The sequence below is a fragment of the Chaetodon auriga genome, chromosome 22 (assembly GCF_051107435.1).
Source record: "Chaetodon auriga isolate fChaAug3 chromosome 22, fChaAug3.hap1, whole genome shotgun sequence".
NCBI lineage: Eukaryota > Metazoa > Chordata > Actinopteri > Chaetodontiformes > Chaetodontidae > Chaetodon > Chaetodon auriga.
In genome coordinates this window covers 17,841,265-17,857,167 of record NC_135095.1, presented here as the reverse complement: position 1 = coordinate 17,857,167, position 15,903 = coordinate 17,841,265, and the positions used below count along the sequence as shown (strand labels likewise).

The 15,903-nt window shown below is 47.8% G+C and overlaps 1 protein-coding gene across 8 annotated transcripts in view; it reads left to right on the top strand.

Annotated features, from left to right (window-relative positions):
* Window positions 1–15,903, top strand: part of dgki (diacylglycerol kinase, iota) — a 61,277-nt gene that overhangs the window by 30,805 nt on the left and 14,569 nt on the right. For 5 of the 8 annotated variants that reach the window (XM_076722905.1, XM_076722903.1, XM_076722902.1 and 2 more), the window contains exons 3-21: window positions 1,298–1,393; window positions 3,850–3,924; window positions 4,366–4,422; window positions 4,569–4,637; window positions 4,756–4,824; window positions 4,984–5,100; window positions 5,626–5,700; window positions 6,126–6,221; window positions 6,422–6,504; window positions 6,890–6,950; window positions 7,037–7,150; window positions 10,411–10,536; window positions 11,405–11,483; window positions 11,781–11,836; window positions 12,416–12,478; window positions 13,536–13,609; window positions 13,870–13,981; window positions 14,153–14,239; window positions 14,951–15,063. In XM_076722905.1, coding sequence (XP_076579020.1) covers window positions 1,298–1,393; window positions 3,850–3,924; window positions 4,366–4,422; window positions 4,569–4,637; window positions 4,756–4,824; window positions 4,984–5,100; window positions 5,626–5,700; window positions 6,126–6,221; window positions 6,422–6,504; window positions 6,890–6,950; window positions 7,037–7,150; window positions 10,411–10,536; window positions 11,405–11,483; window positions 11,781–11,836; window positions 12,416–12,478; window positions 13,536–13,609; window positions 13,870–13,981; window positions 14,153–14,239; window positions 14,951–15,063 — 1,622 coding nt within the window. The remainder of the gene's footprint in view (window positions 1–1,297; window positions 1,394–3,849; window positions 3,925–4,365; window positions 4,423–4,568; window positions 4,638–4,755; window positions 4,825–4,983; window positions 5,101–5,625; window positions 5,701–6,125; window positions 6,222–6,421; window positions 6,505–6,889; window positions 6,951–7,036; window positions 7,151–10,410; window positions 10,537–11,404; window positions 11,484–11,780; window positions 11,837–12,415; window positions 12,479–13,535; window positions 13,610–13,869; window positions 13,982–14,152; window positions 14,240–14,950; window positions 15,064–15,903) is intronic. The other 3 variants (XM_076722904.1, XM_076722900.1, XM_076722899.1) reach the window with 2 other exon arrangements.

Genomic DNA, 15,903 nt, shown 5'->3' with positions numbered 1-15,903 from the left:
TGGAGCGCAGCAGGCGCTGGAAAGAAAACAAACAAGGCTCTTTGGGCACGAAAACAGCATCCAAAATACTTCAAACTCACCGAAAAACAACCCGAATCCTGTGCAATCGAGTTCAAAAACGCTGGCAAGAACCAGGATGTCAGCGTGGGGATGTAAAGCCTGCACTGATCTTTGTCGGCTCGTAATCTTTCGCCCGTCCGTCACTTCTGTAACAGTCTGTTTGGCTGTATAATCAGGCAGCGGGTGAATCACGCATCCATCATGAATAGTAAATAAAGTGTGCCCTGTTGTTAATTAAAAGTTGTAAGCAGACAAACTGTTGCTGGCCCTCATCTGAGGTTCCCCTCTGGCTCGGTCTGCGGGGACACTTCCACCACGTCATCGCTGGCCTTTAGCTCTCTGCACGACACACACACACACACACACACGCTCATATATAATCATTGTGCTTAACCGCTCATTAATATACACTTAGTGGTTGATTTACTGCGGCTTTGTGGCCTCCTTTTAAGTGCTGATGAGTCAGAGCGTGTTTGTCCATATTCAGGGACACTCGAGGTTCGGGCAGAAGGACAGAATCGCAGCAGAGCGAAGAACTTGACTTTCTGTATTTTCGGGCTTCCTGCTGGGTGGAAGACGTTACAGGAGGAGGGGGTGGAAATGTTTACAAATGGCCGTTAAAAGGGATTTACTGTGGCTGATCGACTGCTGTGACAGAGACAGTTTTGGCTATGATTTAGCGTCGGAGATCAGTGAGAGACAGAGGGATGATAAGAAGATTAGACAGCTTTGGCTCTTCTCTCTTTCCACAGTCCAGCTCTGTTTGGCCAGTTGGTCGCTTATCATCACCATGTCAGCAATAGTTAAACGTCAGTGAAAACAACTGGCCGGGCGTCAGTCGGGCATTGTCGCTGCAGAGCATTGTGGGTACTTTCTTTCAGTAATAATCTCACTAACACAAAAGTCTGAAGGACCACCACAGAGGCTGACCTTGTGTAAGCCGCCGACGGCGTGTGCGTGCGTCTAGGTGTGTGTCTCCACCTGAACCTGTTGCTCCTGCGCTGTTTTGATTAGCGGCGCAGATTAACATGCACTGTGAAATTACCCACCTACTCAACGGCGGCAATTATGTGCTCGACACACTCGTTGACCGCTTTCACGAGCGAGTGTTTATGTGCATATGGTTGCAGTTTAATGTGACTGAAAATAATCTTGAGTGCGAGACGCACGGGGATAAGATGAGTTATTATTACAGCATTCTTCCTCCGTGTGTGTGTGTGTGTGTGTGCGCGCGCAGGAGAACGCAGTGAACGGGGATCACCTGTGGATGGAGACGAGCTGCTCAGGAGAGCTCTGTTATCTGGGAGAGGACACCTGCCTGCTGAAGACCGCAGTGAGTGCTGTCCACGCTGACCGCTGTGTGTTGAACTTCATGGGATCATCAGTGGAAACGTCCCTGTCTGTCTTATGTATCTATGCAAAGCCTTGAAACAGTTGATGACTTCAGAATCAGCAGCAGGTAGTTCCTATTGAGCTCCAGGTTTAAAAGCTTGTGAATCCACCTGGTTGGCCGAGCTGTGGTTGGCCAGGTGTGGTGGGTTTAAACGCCAGGCAGACGCTGGCCCTGAGCCAGGCATTACAGAGAGGAGATTAAGTCCAGCCACTGTGCTGCAACAGTTGTATGTTTTGCCTTTTTCTACTTAATATGAGCCAGCTCACGGTCAGTCGTAGTTCGTGCGCAGAGCAGGTGGTCCCAGCGGTCTGGAAATGGAGCGTATTGTCTGCTTTGGTCTTAAATACTGTCCAGTAATTCAGCGTTTCTTAAACAGGATGCTCCACTTTCACTCAGATGAACCATGTCTACAAAGCAGCCGAAGAAGCCGCTCGGAAAACAGAGAAAGTGAGCTGTGCAGAGCTGTCTGATCACAGCTGATGTGGACCTTCTGTCCAGCCACACACGTCTGACAAAGACTGTTTAATACGGACAGTAATGTCATGACTCGTCTGAATGTTTCCACTGAGGGCAGACAGACATACATTCACTGATCTCTGTCGTACGTCTGGTTAAATAAGCATCCCATCAGCACTGCGTGACCTCAGTGGAATCTCAGACTGCTTTGACATGTCACGGTTGACCCGAACGAGCCGATTCCTGCCTGTGCTCAGCTGAATCTGCCTGATTTAGTCTCGGTCCTCAAAGAAAAACCGGGCAGCTTGGAGGTGATTCCTCAGCAGTTTGCAGGGAGACTCTCGAGCGACCTCGCAGGTGAAGGTCACATGATGATGTCATGTGCAAAACTGTTACAATTTTCACAATTTCTGGCATTTTATAGATTAAACGATTGATAAAAAAAAATTTAGAAAATGATTTGCAAACTCTTCATCCAGCAGTAAACATGCTAGCAGATTACATTAGCCTGCTAGGGCTAGTGCTAACTGTCTTACTTGAGTCCTGCAACTGACTCAAACTTAAGTAAAAGTACAAAAGTATTATCAGCAAAATATACTTGAAGTGTCAGAAGTAAAAGTACTAGTTGTGTGGTAAATGAGGCGTCCTGAGACGATTGATGTGGTAGGAAAGAAAGAAAGGTTCGGCTCGGTTGTCCAGCGCCCGTCGTTCCCCGACGTTTCGTCAGAATGTCTTCAAAGAGAACGTGGCGCTCCTGAACGTGGCGTATTTCTTCATGCAAAGGTTCAGTGGTGAGAACAATCAGAGCCAGCAGCCAATGAGTAATGAGTCAAGGGCTGTTTTTTGTGGGAGAATAGCACTCTGCCATTAAGTGTTGCTCGCTGTGACAGTCAAGAGTGAACCTATTGACCAGTCCATTATCAGCTGTCGTATTATTACCCATAATGAGTAGTTTATAAGGCCAAGGCCAGCAGACTAATGTTATTTATTGGAGGCAAACAGCACTTTGGCAGGTTGAATGTTTGCCTATTATTTTTCACTGCTAGTCTCACTGTGTGATGAATGAGTGGGGTCACACCTGAGCCGAATCCATAGCCTGTTGTTCTTTCCCTTACAAGTGCACATTTATTGTTTTCACAGCCTTGTTTACTCAAATGATGTGTTTTTGCTCAGTTATTAAAGCAATACGTCAACATTTTGGCGAATATGCTGATCTGTTTCTTGCCAAGAGTTAAATGAGTATATCTAGACCCCAGCTGGTTAGCTTAGCTTAGCGTAAAGACTGGAAACAAGGGGAAACAGCTAGCATGGCTCTGTCCAAATCTTCCTACTAACACGTCTAAAGCTCACTGATTCACATGTTACATCTCTCAAAGGTGATGGCAGGTGGACGTTTGAAAGAGCCAGGCTAGCTGTTTCCCCCCGTTTCCAGTCTTTATGCTAAGCTAAGCTAACCATCTGCTGGCTGTAGCTTGTAATAAATATTCCCTTTAAGTTTAAAAATGATTATAAAAATTTAAACCTTGTGGTTCATCTGTAGTCTGAGCTGTTAGACGACATTGACCTGCAGACACGAGTGCAGTTTCTTGGTGCTGCAGGTCTGACATGACATCAACAGCAATGTTAAGAACGTGTGAATTTCATGGCAGCATTGTTTTAAAAATAGTTTTGATGACTGTGTAGAAAAATAACTAAAACTATAAAATGTCAAAGTGTCTCTTCTCACGCCAGGAGTGTCATTGTCCTGATAACGCCGGTGATAAGAGGCTGCTGCAGCTCTTTAAACTGAATGGGAGGAGAAGCACATCTGTGTGTGTGTGTGCGCTCTCATCAGTGTGTATCCGGGCGTGTGTGTCGTCAGTGCGCGTCCTCGCACAGCTTGTGTTCGTCTTGTGTTTGCTCACCGCCCTCCGCGCTGTGTGTCTGTTTTCTCCTTTAAGAAGTCGGCCCCCAGGAGGAAATGTGCTGCCTGTAAGATCGTTGTTCACACCGGCTGCATAGAGCAACTGGAAAAGGTACCGCACACACACACACACACACACACACACACACACACACACACACACACACTGTCATTACATTTCTAAAACATTAAGTTCATCCTTTAAGTCTGACACTTATTTCTGAGAATTGAGTTTTGGGGAACGTTGCTGTAAATCTGTTGAGGCTTAAACTGACTGCTGGAGGTTTTCTTATGACAGATGCATGATGGGTACGAGACTGCTGTGGTTCTGTGGAGCGAACAGCACGTTTCACCTCAGGCCTCTTCTTCAGGTTCAGACACACTTCAGCATCACTGCGTCAGAGCAGATGAAGACGTATTTCTCTGTTCCAGCTGTTCAGTATTCATATAGCGATTAGCCGCCCTGCTGCTGATGTTCTCTGGAATCAAACTGGCAATTATTTGGTATTTTGTGCCAATATTTGTGGTTTGTTATTTGTTTTTGTCTCTCTAGATTAACTTCCGATGTAAGCCAACCTTCAGAGAGGGAGGATCCCGGTGCCTCAGAGATGTAAGCGCGTGTGTGCGTGTGTGTGTGTGCGTGTGTGTGTGTGTAAATAGTGTGTGCATGTGAGAGAAGAAGAGTGTTTTTACATATCCTGCTCAGACTGTGTGTGAAGACATAATGTGAACATGTTCAGCATCTCTCTCTGACAGCAGAACGTACTGAGGCATCACTGGGTTCACCGACGAAGACAGGAGGGGAAATGTAGACAGTGTGGAAAGGTAAGGACACACACACGCACACACACACACACACACACACACACACACACACACACACTGTTCATAGCTGTCTTTGTTCATGCACACTACCTCAGTGTATTTCTGTCTGTTTCTGCAGAGTTTTCAACAGAAGTTCTTCCACAGTAAAGAAATCATCGCCATCAGCTGTTCGTGGTGTAAACAGGCTGTAAGTGAACCGTCCTCTGCGACGATATACCGCATATTCATCGTCATGTGGGTGAAACGACCCTTTAAGAGGCAGCACGCGGCTCAGATGTGAAGTGTGTGTTTGGTAAAAATGACTCATAAATAGCATAAATGCTAACAAACGGTGTTTCTGTTGCAGTTCCACAATAAGGTGACGTGTTTCATGCTGCACCAGATTGAGGAGCCATGTTCACTGGGGGCCCACGCTGGAGTCATAGTACCACCCTCCTGGATCATCAAAGTCAGGAAACCACAGGTGTACACACACACGCACACACACTCCCGTCACAGGCATCCCTCAGCAGTCAGTCCGCCGCTTGATGAAGTTCACTCGCTGTCATCTGTGACAGTAATGAGAAACGACTTTGTTGGATCTAAATTTAAAACTCTAAAAGAAGGCGTGCGTCAAAAACTGTGTGTGTGTGTGTGTGTGTGTGTGTGTGTGTGTGTGTGTGTGTGTGTGTGTGTATGTGTGTGAGCGAGCTCCAGCGTGTGTGTGTACGCAGGGTGTGTGAGAGATTTTGGCTATGATTTGATATGAGCTGACACATGTCTGATCTCTCTGAGGGAACTCTGGGTCCGTGTCTCCGTCATCACACACACACACACACACACACACACACACACACACACACACACCTCTCAGTCGCATCACATGCTTCATTGCACTTTTAATTACCATCACAAGGGACATGGTGACAGTGAACTAACCACTGAACTCTGTGTGTGTGTGTGTGTGTGTGTGTGTGTGTGTGTGTGTGTGTGTGTGTTCGTACCCTAGAGCTCGCTTAAGAACTCTGCCAGGAGAAAAAAGCGGACATCTTTCAAACGAAGGACAAGCAAGAAGGGACTGGATGTAAGTACGACTGTGACAAAGGATATTCGTGTTTACAGAAAGTTCAGATTTATTATTATTAATATTTATTTATTTAAATATTTACTTCCTACTCCAGAGCTGAACTCACGTGTGTACATGTATTTGTTGATGAGTGATTTATTCAACTCCTAACACTCATGGGTGCAGCTCATGATTATTTGTACTAGAATAATAATTTGATTTATTGTTCACTCACGTTTATCATCAGGCGTTCATGTAATGGTTTTAATCTGGAAAACATATACAAGCATGGTGTGCCTGTGCGTGTGTGTGTGTGTGTGTGTGTGTGTGTGTGCGCGCATGTCTCAGTGCAGTAACATATATGTTCTACACGTGGGGACAGTACCTCTGTGTATTTCCTCGCTGCTTCATGCGTTTGTCCCTCTGTGTCTTTCTGTCTTCAGGAGTCGAAATGGCGTCCGTTCATGTTGAAGCCCCTCCCCTCACCTCTCATGAAGCCCATCCTGGTTTTTGTCAATCCCAAGAGTGGAGGAAACCAGGTCAGCACCTGTTTCAGATCCCTGAAGCTCGCCTCATGTGAAGTCCCTGTAATGATTTCAGAGCACTTTCTGGAGAATTAGCTTAGAAATCAACATGTTCGTGCTTCCTGACATTATCAGCTGTTAATACCTGATTTCATGAGGAAGAAAAGCATTTTAACAGCATGCCGGGTTGTTTGATTACCTGTGTGTGTCTGCAGGGTGCCAAGGTGTTACAGATGTTCATGTGGATCTTGAACCCTCGACAAGTCTTTGACCTGTCACAGGGCGGCCTGCGAGAGGCGTGAGTACCTCCAGTTTGAACGGTGCTTTATTAACACCTCGGGTTAAAGTCAGCGTGACATTCTGCCCTTCACTCTGCTTTATCTAACTGGAAGGCCGTAATGAAAGATTCACGTGCTGTGAAACAGTGTTTTCTCTGGCCCATTTAGAAACCATTTTCCACTTACGCCATTATTTAACATCACATTATGAACAGTCCGCTCTCTGGGAAAACGCTGCAGCTTTTCTCTTCACTTTCAGTCATTATCCTCTTTTATTCGAAACCACAGGTTGAACAGTTTTCATGAAACTTGGACCAATTACGCCCACTCGACACCGATCAGCACTGCTGAAAAACCGCTTTTATTCTACAACCGTTCTGCTTTGTGCTCTCTGTGAATCGTCAGGTTGGAGTTGTATCGGAAAGTGCCAAATCTGAGGATCCTCGCCTGCGGAGGCGACGGCACAGTAAGGCTCCGTCCTGCTATCACCTCTTTCTGCTGCGTGTCCTCTGAAATCTTTGCAGCTTATACGTTGTGTGCGTGTCTCTGTAGGTGGGGTGGATCCTGTCCACTCTAGATGAGCTGCAGATGAACCCCCAGCCTCCGGTCGCTGTTCTTCCTCTGGGAACAGGAAATGACCTCGCCAGGACGCTCAACTGGGGTGGGGTGAGTTCCTAGCCTTGACTTCTGAGAGCGGCAGGACGTCGCAGTTTCTCCGCCCTGTAGCTGTTCGTTCAAGTGTCTGTTCAGCCTGTTAAATGAAGTTCATCCACATCGCATGTGTGAATAAATATCTAATGAGTGCATTCTGCACATTATGGACCGGTGCTGATGTGCGGTTAAATTAAATGCAGTATTTTCCTCCCCGACTCCTCTGGTAGCTCCAGCAGAACTCAGCACATTCCAGGAAGTCTGCGACGGTGTTCTTCCTGCAGAGCTCACCCTCTAAACCCCGACATTTAGCCACCGTCTGACCTCTCCGAGGCGCAACACATCGAGCGCAGATGACACATTCGCTGCTGACGTTGTCGAAGTTCGTTTTATCTCCGCGTTTGTGCCTCATCTGATGATTTCTCTGCCTTTGTACAGTTGAACCACATTAGTGCGACGCAGAATCACAGCTGAAAGAGCAGAAAATAGAAGCTGTGTCCAAACACTTCCTCCTGTGGAGAAGCATCGCAGCAGCGACACCTCTGCACACGGCCCAGTCGTTTAGAGAGTTTAGAAATCCAGTGGTCAAACTTCTGCAGCTCCTCTCTGCTCTACGTTGCTTCATAATGAGTTTCAGCTCATTTCTGCAGCTGTCCGCTGTGGTTCACTCTCTCGCTGCTGTCTCCAGCTGCAGGGGGCAGCTGTTTGCAGATAAAGACCCGCTGTGCACTACCTGCTCGGCGGCTCACAGCAGACACAGTTAGCCACTAGCTGGTGAGCATGGCGGAGCATTTAGCAGCTAAAGAGTCAGACATTTTCCTTAGGAGCTGGTGGAGACCAGAAAAGAGCTGAAAGAGAAAGAATATTGGACTTAGATTCATCAGGTGACACAAACACGACTTCAAATCAGTATTAATGTTGTTTCATAACTGCCGGCTGCTTAAATAAGCAACTTAAAAAGTGATGATGTTGTGCTCGCAGCTTGTTTCCACCGCCACCAAGCGCAGGTTTAAGTACGTTTAATTTACACTTCCATTACGTTTGGAGTCTGTTCTCTGAGCTAAGACTCAGAAAAGTCAAACGTACTTCACCGTCCGTCTGTAGGAAGGCGCTCTGGGCTCTGGCGGCTTGTTACTAAAATAAGGTGAAGTGAGGAAGCATCAAGAATCTGCCCCTTGACACACTCACGTTGCGTAACTGCACTGTAACACAGAAGAAGAAACCTTTACCAGCACCCACATTCCTCCATTAGGCTTTTCTTCAGCCCAGTTATGTGGGCTTGTAGCGATGATAAAACCTGGAGCGTCTCTCTGAACGAGTCCAAAGTCTGAGTCAAAACCTGAAATGATGCTTCGTCCATTTTGCATCTCCTTTAATTAATGTTCTGATAATATCGAACATGCTCTCGGTCTCTCAGCTCGGTGTGAATAAGGCTGGTTTAGCGTCACTCGGTGTGGAGCGCGGTACAGTCTTTGCAGACGCTGCAACCAAGGACGCGTGAATGACTTTGGCGTCTCGGGACTGCAGGGGGACGATGCTGGAGAAGTCCTGATGCAGAGAGAGATAGACGCTTTGAAGGAGGAGGGGGCTGAACGAAAACTCAGATCTACCTTTTGTGTAATTAGTGTCTCCTTTTTGTCCTCTCGTTCAGCAGCAGGGCTTCTTTATTCACTCTGTCTCTGTTGCTTCTTTCCTTTTCCCTTTCCCTTTCCTCCCCCCTCCTCTTCATCTCTCTCCGTCCTTTCCATTCTTTTTTTTCTTTTCCTTTTTTCTTTTCCCTTTCCTTTTCTGTCCCTTCCTCTCCCTCCCTTCCATTTACCCTGATTTGTTTCATTTTATCCTTTCCTTCCCTTCCTTCTCCTTTCCTTCCCTTCCTTCTCCTTTCCTTTCCTTCCTTCCCTTCCTTCTCCTTTCCTTCCCTTCCTTCTCCTTTCCTTTCCTTCCTTCCCTTCCTTCCCCTTTCCTTTCCTCCCCCCTGCTTTCTTTCCTTGTCCCTCTCTCCTCTCTGACACTCAGTTGTGTTACTCACTGTTGCCTCTGCCCCACCTCTCTCTGTGTGAGTGTGAATGACCCTGTGACTTGCTGTGTGTCCGAGTGTGAGCACTGCTGTGCGTGTGCGTGTCTGTGTGTGTCTGTGTGTGTGTGTGTGTGTGTGTGTGTGTGTGTGTGTGCCCAGCTGATGAGCGTTACTATCATCAGATTGTTGTGTCCTTGTGTGCGTGTGCGTCACTCGGTGCAGTCCTTGGTACACTGATTTCCTGACCCTGTCCAGAGGGAGACAGAAAAAAAACAGATGAAAGAGACAGAGGATGGAGAGAATGAAGGACGGACAGAATGCTGTCCATTAGAGAGACCTCGCTTGAATAGGATATGAAGGGATGGACTGATGTCAGGAGAAAGGGAGGAGTGTGTGTGTGTGTGTGTGTGTGTGTGTGTGTGTGTGTGTGTGGGGACATAAATCTGTTTACACAGTCACATTGTGGGGACAAGACGCAGGTCTGCATAATGTAAATCATTACATTTAGGATGCAGACTGGGGTTAAGGTTAAGGTAAGTTAAGTTAAGGGTTAGGATTAGGGTTAGGCAAGTAGTGGTTATGGTTCGGGTAAGTCTCCAGGAAATGAATGTAAGTCCATGTAATGTCCCCAAAAGTGATGAAAACCTAGCGTGTGTGTGTGTGTGTGTGTGTGTGTGTGTGTGTGTGTGTGTGTGTGTGTGTGTGTGTGTGTGTTAGCCCGTAGATAAGGGACAGAGAGGCTTTGGCAGTTGGACAGATAGAAAGAGGGATAGAGGCCATGAATTAGCCACAGATGACATCATCCTTTCATCCCTCTTTCTCTTCGCTCCACATCATTTTTCCTTCCGTCCATCTGCGTCTCTTCTTCCTCTCTTCTTCTTTCCAGCCGTACACTCCCCACTCTCTTCTTCTCCTCCACTTTTGATTGTTTTTGCTAGAATGCCTTAACTGACCGACTTACCTTGAGTCCTCTTTTAAATGAACCTAACCTTTTTGCAGCTGTTCTCTCCATCACATCACACCGTCTTCCTCAGCTGGCTGAGGATGCTGCGATGTGACTGAAAGCTCCAGAAAAGCTCCTGAACGGACCTTGTGGTGACATTGTTTTCCTAACGATGTTCCCTCCTCATATATGAAGTCAGCTGTGATGGAAATATTAAATTTTACTTCGCAGGCACAATGCTGTAACTGCTGACTGCGTGTGTCCCCTAATGGAAATTCACTCCTTTTCTGTCCATCTGTGTTTCTTCGTCTGCAGGGTTACACAGATGAGCCGGTGTCCAAGGTCTTATGTCACGTGGAGGACGGCTCGGTGGTGCAGCTGGACAGGTGGAACCTCCTGGTGGAGAAAAGTTCTGCGCAGCCAGAGGAGGGCACGCAGAAGGTCAGAAGTCAGCCAGCAGTCTGGTCTGGCAGCTAGTTTGTATCTGTGTGTGTGTGTGTGTGTGTGTGTGTGTGTGTGTGTGTGTGTGTGTGTGTGTGTGTGGACAACAAGCTGTTCACAGTCACACTGTGGGGACGACAAAAGGCTGGACCCTGTGAGGTTAGACTCGACATGAAGGCACAGAGCTTGAATTCTCGCGTCTTCCAGTCGACGGCTGATTGGCTGTTGCGCGTCACATGACTGCCTGTCGCAGTGTATTTCCTGCAGCTCATTGTTTCTTCTTCCTTCTGGTACGATTGCTCCTTGCTATATTTAAAACTGGGGGGAAAAAAAAGCTGAAAAACTCAAACACAGATCACAGCAGCGATCCGCGCCGACAGAAGTGACCAATGAAAAGCATCTTCTGAAAGTCTCGGCGCGAGTCGCCCCCAGAAACCTTTGACGAGCTCCGTCTCAAAAAGGCCAGGACGCCGTGTGGAGCAGCCATTTGCAGACAAGCTGCGTTTCCTGACAACAATGTCCTGAAGTGTCATGTGTTCACAAAGCGGTGAACCTCGCTCCTCCCTGATCGACTGAGCCTCCCCAGGATGCCCCTTTCACACCCAATCATGACCCTCTCACCTGTCACCAGTGAGCCTGTTTACCTGTGGAATGTTTTTTTTTTTTTAGAATCAGGAAATGGTCCCTCTGAATTACCTCCTGATGTGTTTCTGGGTTTTCATTCTGTGTGTGAGTCTCCAGAGATGGATGGACGTGATGTATGAAGGCACAGTATGTGTACACGTGTTCAGCTGAGTGGGACTGTGAGAATAAATGATGTGATATTTATGCAAAAACACTCACTGGAGTGTTTTCCCTGTGTCCTCAGCTGCCTCTGAACGTGTTCAACAACTACTTCAGCCTGGGCTTCGACGCTCACGTCACCCTGGAGTTCCACGAGTCCAGAGGTCGGTGGAGTCTCTGTCTTTCTGCGCTCCGCTCTGTTTTAACTCTATTTATATCCCATCAAGTCCTTCTGTTTCCCGGTAATGCATCCCACTCCGCTGAAAGACGAGCGCAATAAGATCAAATATTAAAGAGGACACGTTCTGATACACACCAGCATCCATGCATTCGCCGATGAGTCAGATTTTCACACTTACTCTTCGTCTCTGTGCTCTTTTTTTTTTTCATGTCTGACCGCAGCAGCAACGTGTTTAATGTGTTCTCCTTCTTCTCTGCCTCTCTGATTTTGTCTCTTCCAGAGGCCAACCCCGAGAAGTTCAACAGTCGCTTCCGCAACAAGATGTTCTATGCAGGAGTGAGCGTCCCACACACACACACACACACACACACACACACACACACACACACACACACAGAGTTTCCTGTGCTCTCTCTGTTTGTCTTAACACGACACACAGACCCGTGTGCGGTGTTTTATAAGAGTGATGGCTGAGAGGAAGGTGAGATCGGCGTGAAGGAAGTGAATCAGTGAACAGACAGACGGGAGGATGAGGAGAGATGGAGCGGCCGGAAGAGAGATGAAGGGGAAACAGACGAGCTGTTAGCTCAGAGGAGGGGAGGTTAGGATGAAGGCTTTGAGATGGAAAAGTCTTATTTTCAGACCTGAAAATGTGCGATCATAGTCCTGATTCAGACTGCACTGGAGAATGTCAGCAGGGCAGTTTTCATCCAGAGAGCTTCAGTCAACGTGTCCTGTTTGATCTGAAGCTTCATTCTTATCTCTGAGAATCTTCTTTGGAATCTGTTGGTGAGACGTCAGGAATGAATTATGGGCGTGAGTCGGAAAGGAGGCGTGCAGGGGAGTGATCTCTTCTTAATGAACTGTAATTCTGTTTGATTGGCTCCTTTTCTCTGTTTGTGTGTGTCTTTGCAGGCTGCCTTCTCAGATTTCCTCCAGAGGAGCTCCAGGGATTTGTCCAAGCACGTCAGAGTGGTGGTGAGTGTTAACACGCTCTCTCTGTATCGTTTTCCGTGTCGACATGTCTGGGCAGCCGTTCGGCCCGGTGCTTAAAAAGGCCGTCTTTCAACTGCTGTTTGAGCGTCGGCCGCGCTGAGGTGTCCTTCAGCAGGATACTGAATCCTGATCAGGGCCGCTGCTCTGCTGTTGACCGCTGGCCTCTATACTCAGAGCAGCCTTCCTCATTAATAACCAGGTCAGAAAACAGTGAGAACGGGGGCTAGTTCTGTTAGCAAAGCATCATTTTTTGATCATCTCAGGCTGATATTAAAGCACACGGCTGGCAGAATTATATATATTTTGTTTGCTTCCTCTTACTTTCATATCCTTTGCATTGATGCCATCAAAGACATACACTTTGATTGTTAAAGGCTCAGTTTTTAGCAGATGTTCCTTACTGTACTTTTAGAAATGGAGCATTTGTTGGGGACTATTTTCTGGTGTGTTCGTGGTACTGAAGGAACGCGTCACCCAGTGCACTGAAGGCATCACTGAAGGTGTGTTTCTGATAGTTAGGAGCTCCAGCACAGCAGCACAGAGGAAGGAGATTTATCAGGCTTTGGAAACACACACATCACTTGTTAGAAGGATCAATTTACTGGTGGTTTTGGTGTTTCCCTGGAATTTGTCAGTGATAATATAAAGTATGTAATTTCAGTCAAACTGAACATTAAATAACAGCTAGCTTGTTGAAAAATGGCTAATTCCACATCAGACTGACCCTGAAACATAATCTACGTTCAGGCCGCGTCAGGAGAGCTGAGTGTGTCGGGCTGACGTTACCTTTGACCTGAATCAATCACTTTTCACCCCAACACCGAGCCGGCTTTGAGACGGAGAGCGCTGAAACTGAGAAGGAAAACCGAGAACCGAGAGAAGCCTGATGGCATTTAAAAGCACGTAAAGGATACGAGAGTCGCTTTGTGCTGCGAAGTCAGGAGAACGAACACACGAGAGCACGCAAGCCGCTTTCTAAACCGCCGCTCGAGTCCACAGGTTCTAACTTTCACTCTCTCTCTGTCTCCGTCTCTCTCAGTGTGATGGTACCGACTTAACCCCTAAGATCCAGGAGCTGAAATTTCAGTGCATTGTTTTTTTAAACATTCCCAGGTAGGTGAATACACACACAGTCTGACGTCTGACATAAGCTGCGTCAGTCACTGGGATCATTTTCACGTCCAGAACTTCTGATTATTCAGTGTTTAAACCTTTAACACAGCTAGAATAACACAATGAGACACTGCAGATGTCTCCTGATGACTGATGAAATCACTTAAAGGCGGTCAGTCCTCAAGGCAGAGACATGAGGTCTGTCTCTGTGTGTGTGTGTGTGTGTGTGTGTGTGTGTGTGTGTGTGTGTGTGTGTGTAGGTACTGTGCTGGCACCATGCCGTGGGGAAACACAGGTGACCACCGGGACTTTGAACCGCAGCGCCATGACGACGGCTGCATCGAGGTTATCGGCTTCACCATGGCCTCACTGGTGAGAGAAACAGAAGATTAAAAAGAAAAACACAATTCAGAAGAAAAATGGCCGACAGAAGGAGTAGGAGGAGGAGGAGGAAGAAGGAGCAGGGTGGTGTGTGTTAGTGTGATCACGGCGCCTCCTGTTGTTATTATAACCCTGAGTGCACGTCTCCCTTCTGTCCACCAGGCGGCGCTACAGGTCGGCGGTCACGGCGAGAGGCTGCACCAGTGCAGAGAGGTCGTCCTCACTACCTTCAAGACCGTACCTGTTCAGGTGAGCACACCCTCTCTGCCTCACTGACACGACAGAACACACACGAGCTGCAGATTTGGGGCGTGCGCCTCGTCCGTCCACCTTAAAAACGTCCCAGTGGAGGCGTCAACATGGCTCCAGCTCCACTGCAGCCCCTCAGACGGCTCCGCTCTTCTGATTCAGATGCTGCTCAGAAATGTACTCGGCATGACAGCAGGATAAAAATAGAAAGCTCATGTTTTCTACAGGATTCATCAAGCAGAGGAAAGTACACAGTAAACTCACAGAGCCCGAAACACCACAAGTCTCCCTCCACATGAATCCTACAGCCTGTCAGCTGAGTGTGAGACTGCGGACTTCACGTCCCCTCAGTTATACAGCGTGTTGATATATAATTAGACGTATTAATAAACGGTTGATGTGGGAAGAGCTCGTATTTCAGCGTACTGTCTGAGAGGATTTATTGTGTGAAACGTTCAGGGCTGAAAATAACTCACCTTCTCGACGCTCCCGACCGTCTTTCATCCACTACTACTGGCAGTCTTCTCCTCTGCCTGAGGACGGTTGAATCGAGGACAGCTGGACTCGGCTGTGGAGGGACTTTCTCCAGAGTGGAGCCTCAGGTGTTCAACCTGAGGTCGTGTGTTCTGTGATAATGACCCCACAGAGGCCAGGTCCTCGTTAGAGTCGCCGCTCTCTGCCTGTAGACCTGATCCTTGTGTGTCTTTGCAGGTGGACGGCGAGCCGTGTCGACTGGCTCCCTCCACCCTCCACATCTCCCTCCGAAACCAGGCCAACATGGTCCAGAAGAGCAAGAGACGCACCTCTGTGCCCCTGCTCAACGAGTGAGTCACGCACACACACACACACACACACGCAGACAGAGGAACTAGGCCAGCAGTGTTGTAAAAGCCGGGTTGCTCTGAGTGAGTCATACAATCTGTTTAGTGGGAGCTGACATTCACTCCTCTCAGTGTCCCACATCGCTCTCCAGCTCGCCAAAGCTCGGCCGGCGCAGGGATCTCTGCGCTGTCCGCTCAAACCAGTCCAAACTGAAGCACCAGGAAGCTCTCCAGGGACACTTCCACACGGAGCACCGCGTGGCTTTCCCGCCACTGCGCCGCCATTACGTTAGCTGATTAACAGTTCACATGTGTGGCTACTAACACGGCTCGTCCTCGCAGTACTAATAGTTCTTCGTGTGTATCTTTGTGTATTTCTGTGGGTCTATTCCAGCTGGTCATGTGACACAGACTGACACAGTAGACGAGAAGTACTCGCTGTAGCTGCAGTAACTAGTGTCTCTGCTCGATGTACTGCTATGCTACTGTACTCTGTGCTATCAGTGTTTGTCTACTTACCTCTGGGCTTTTCTCCGTCTGTCCCTCCTCCTGTCCCCCCTCCTGTCCCTCCTCCTGTCCCTCCTCCTGTCCCTCCTCCTGTCCCCCCTCTTGTCCCCCCTCCTGTCCCCCCTCCTGCCCCCCCTCCTGTCCCTCCTCTTCTCTTTGCCAAAACATGTCTATAATCTTTTTGATTATTTATTATTTTCATTTGTTTACCTTCTCTCCTCCCTTTGTTTCCTTCCTCTCCTCTTGTTCATTTCCTTTTTCCTTTGTCTCGTCTCCTCATTTCCTCTCCTCTCCTGTTTTTTCTTTTTTAATCCTCTTTTATCTTCTCCTTCTCTC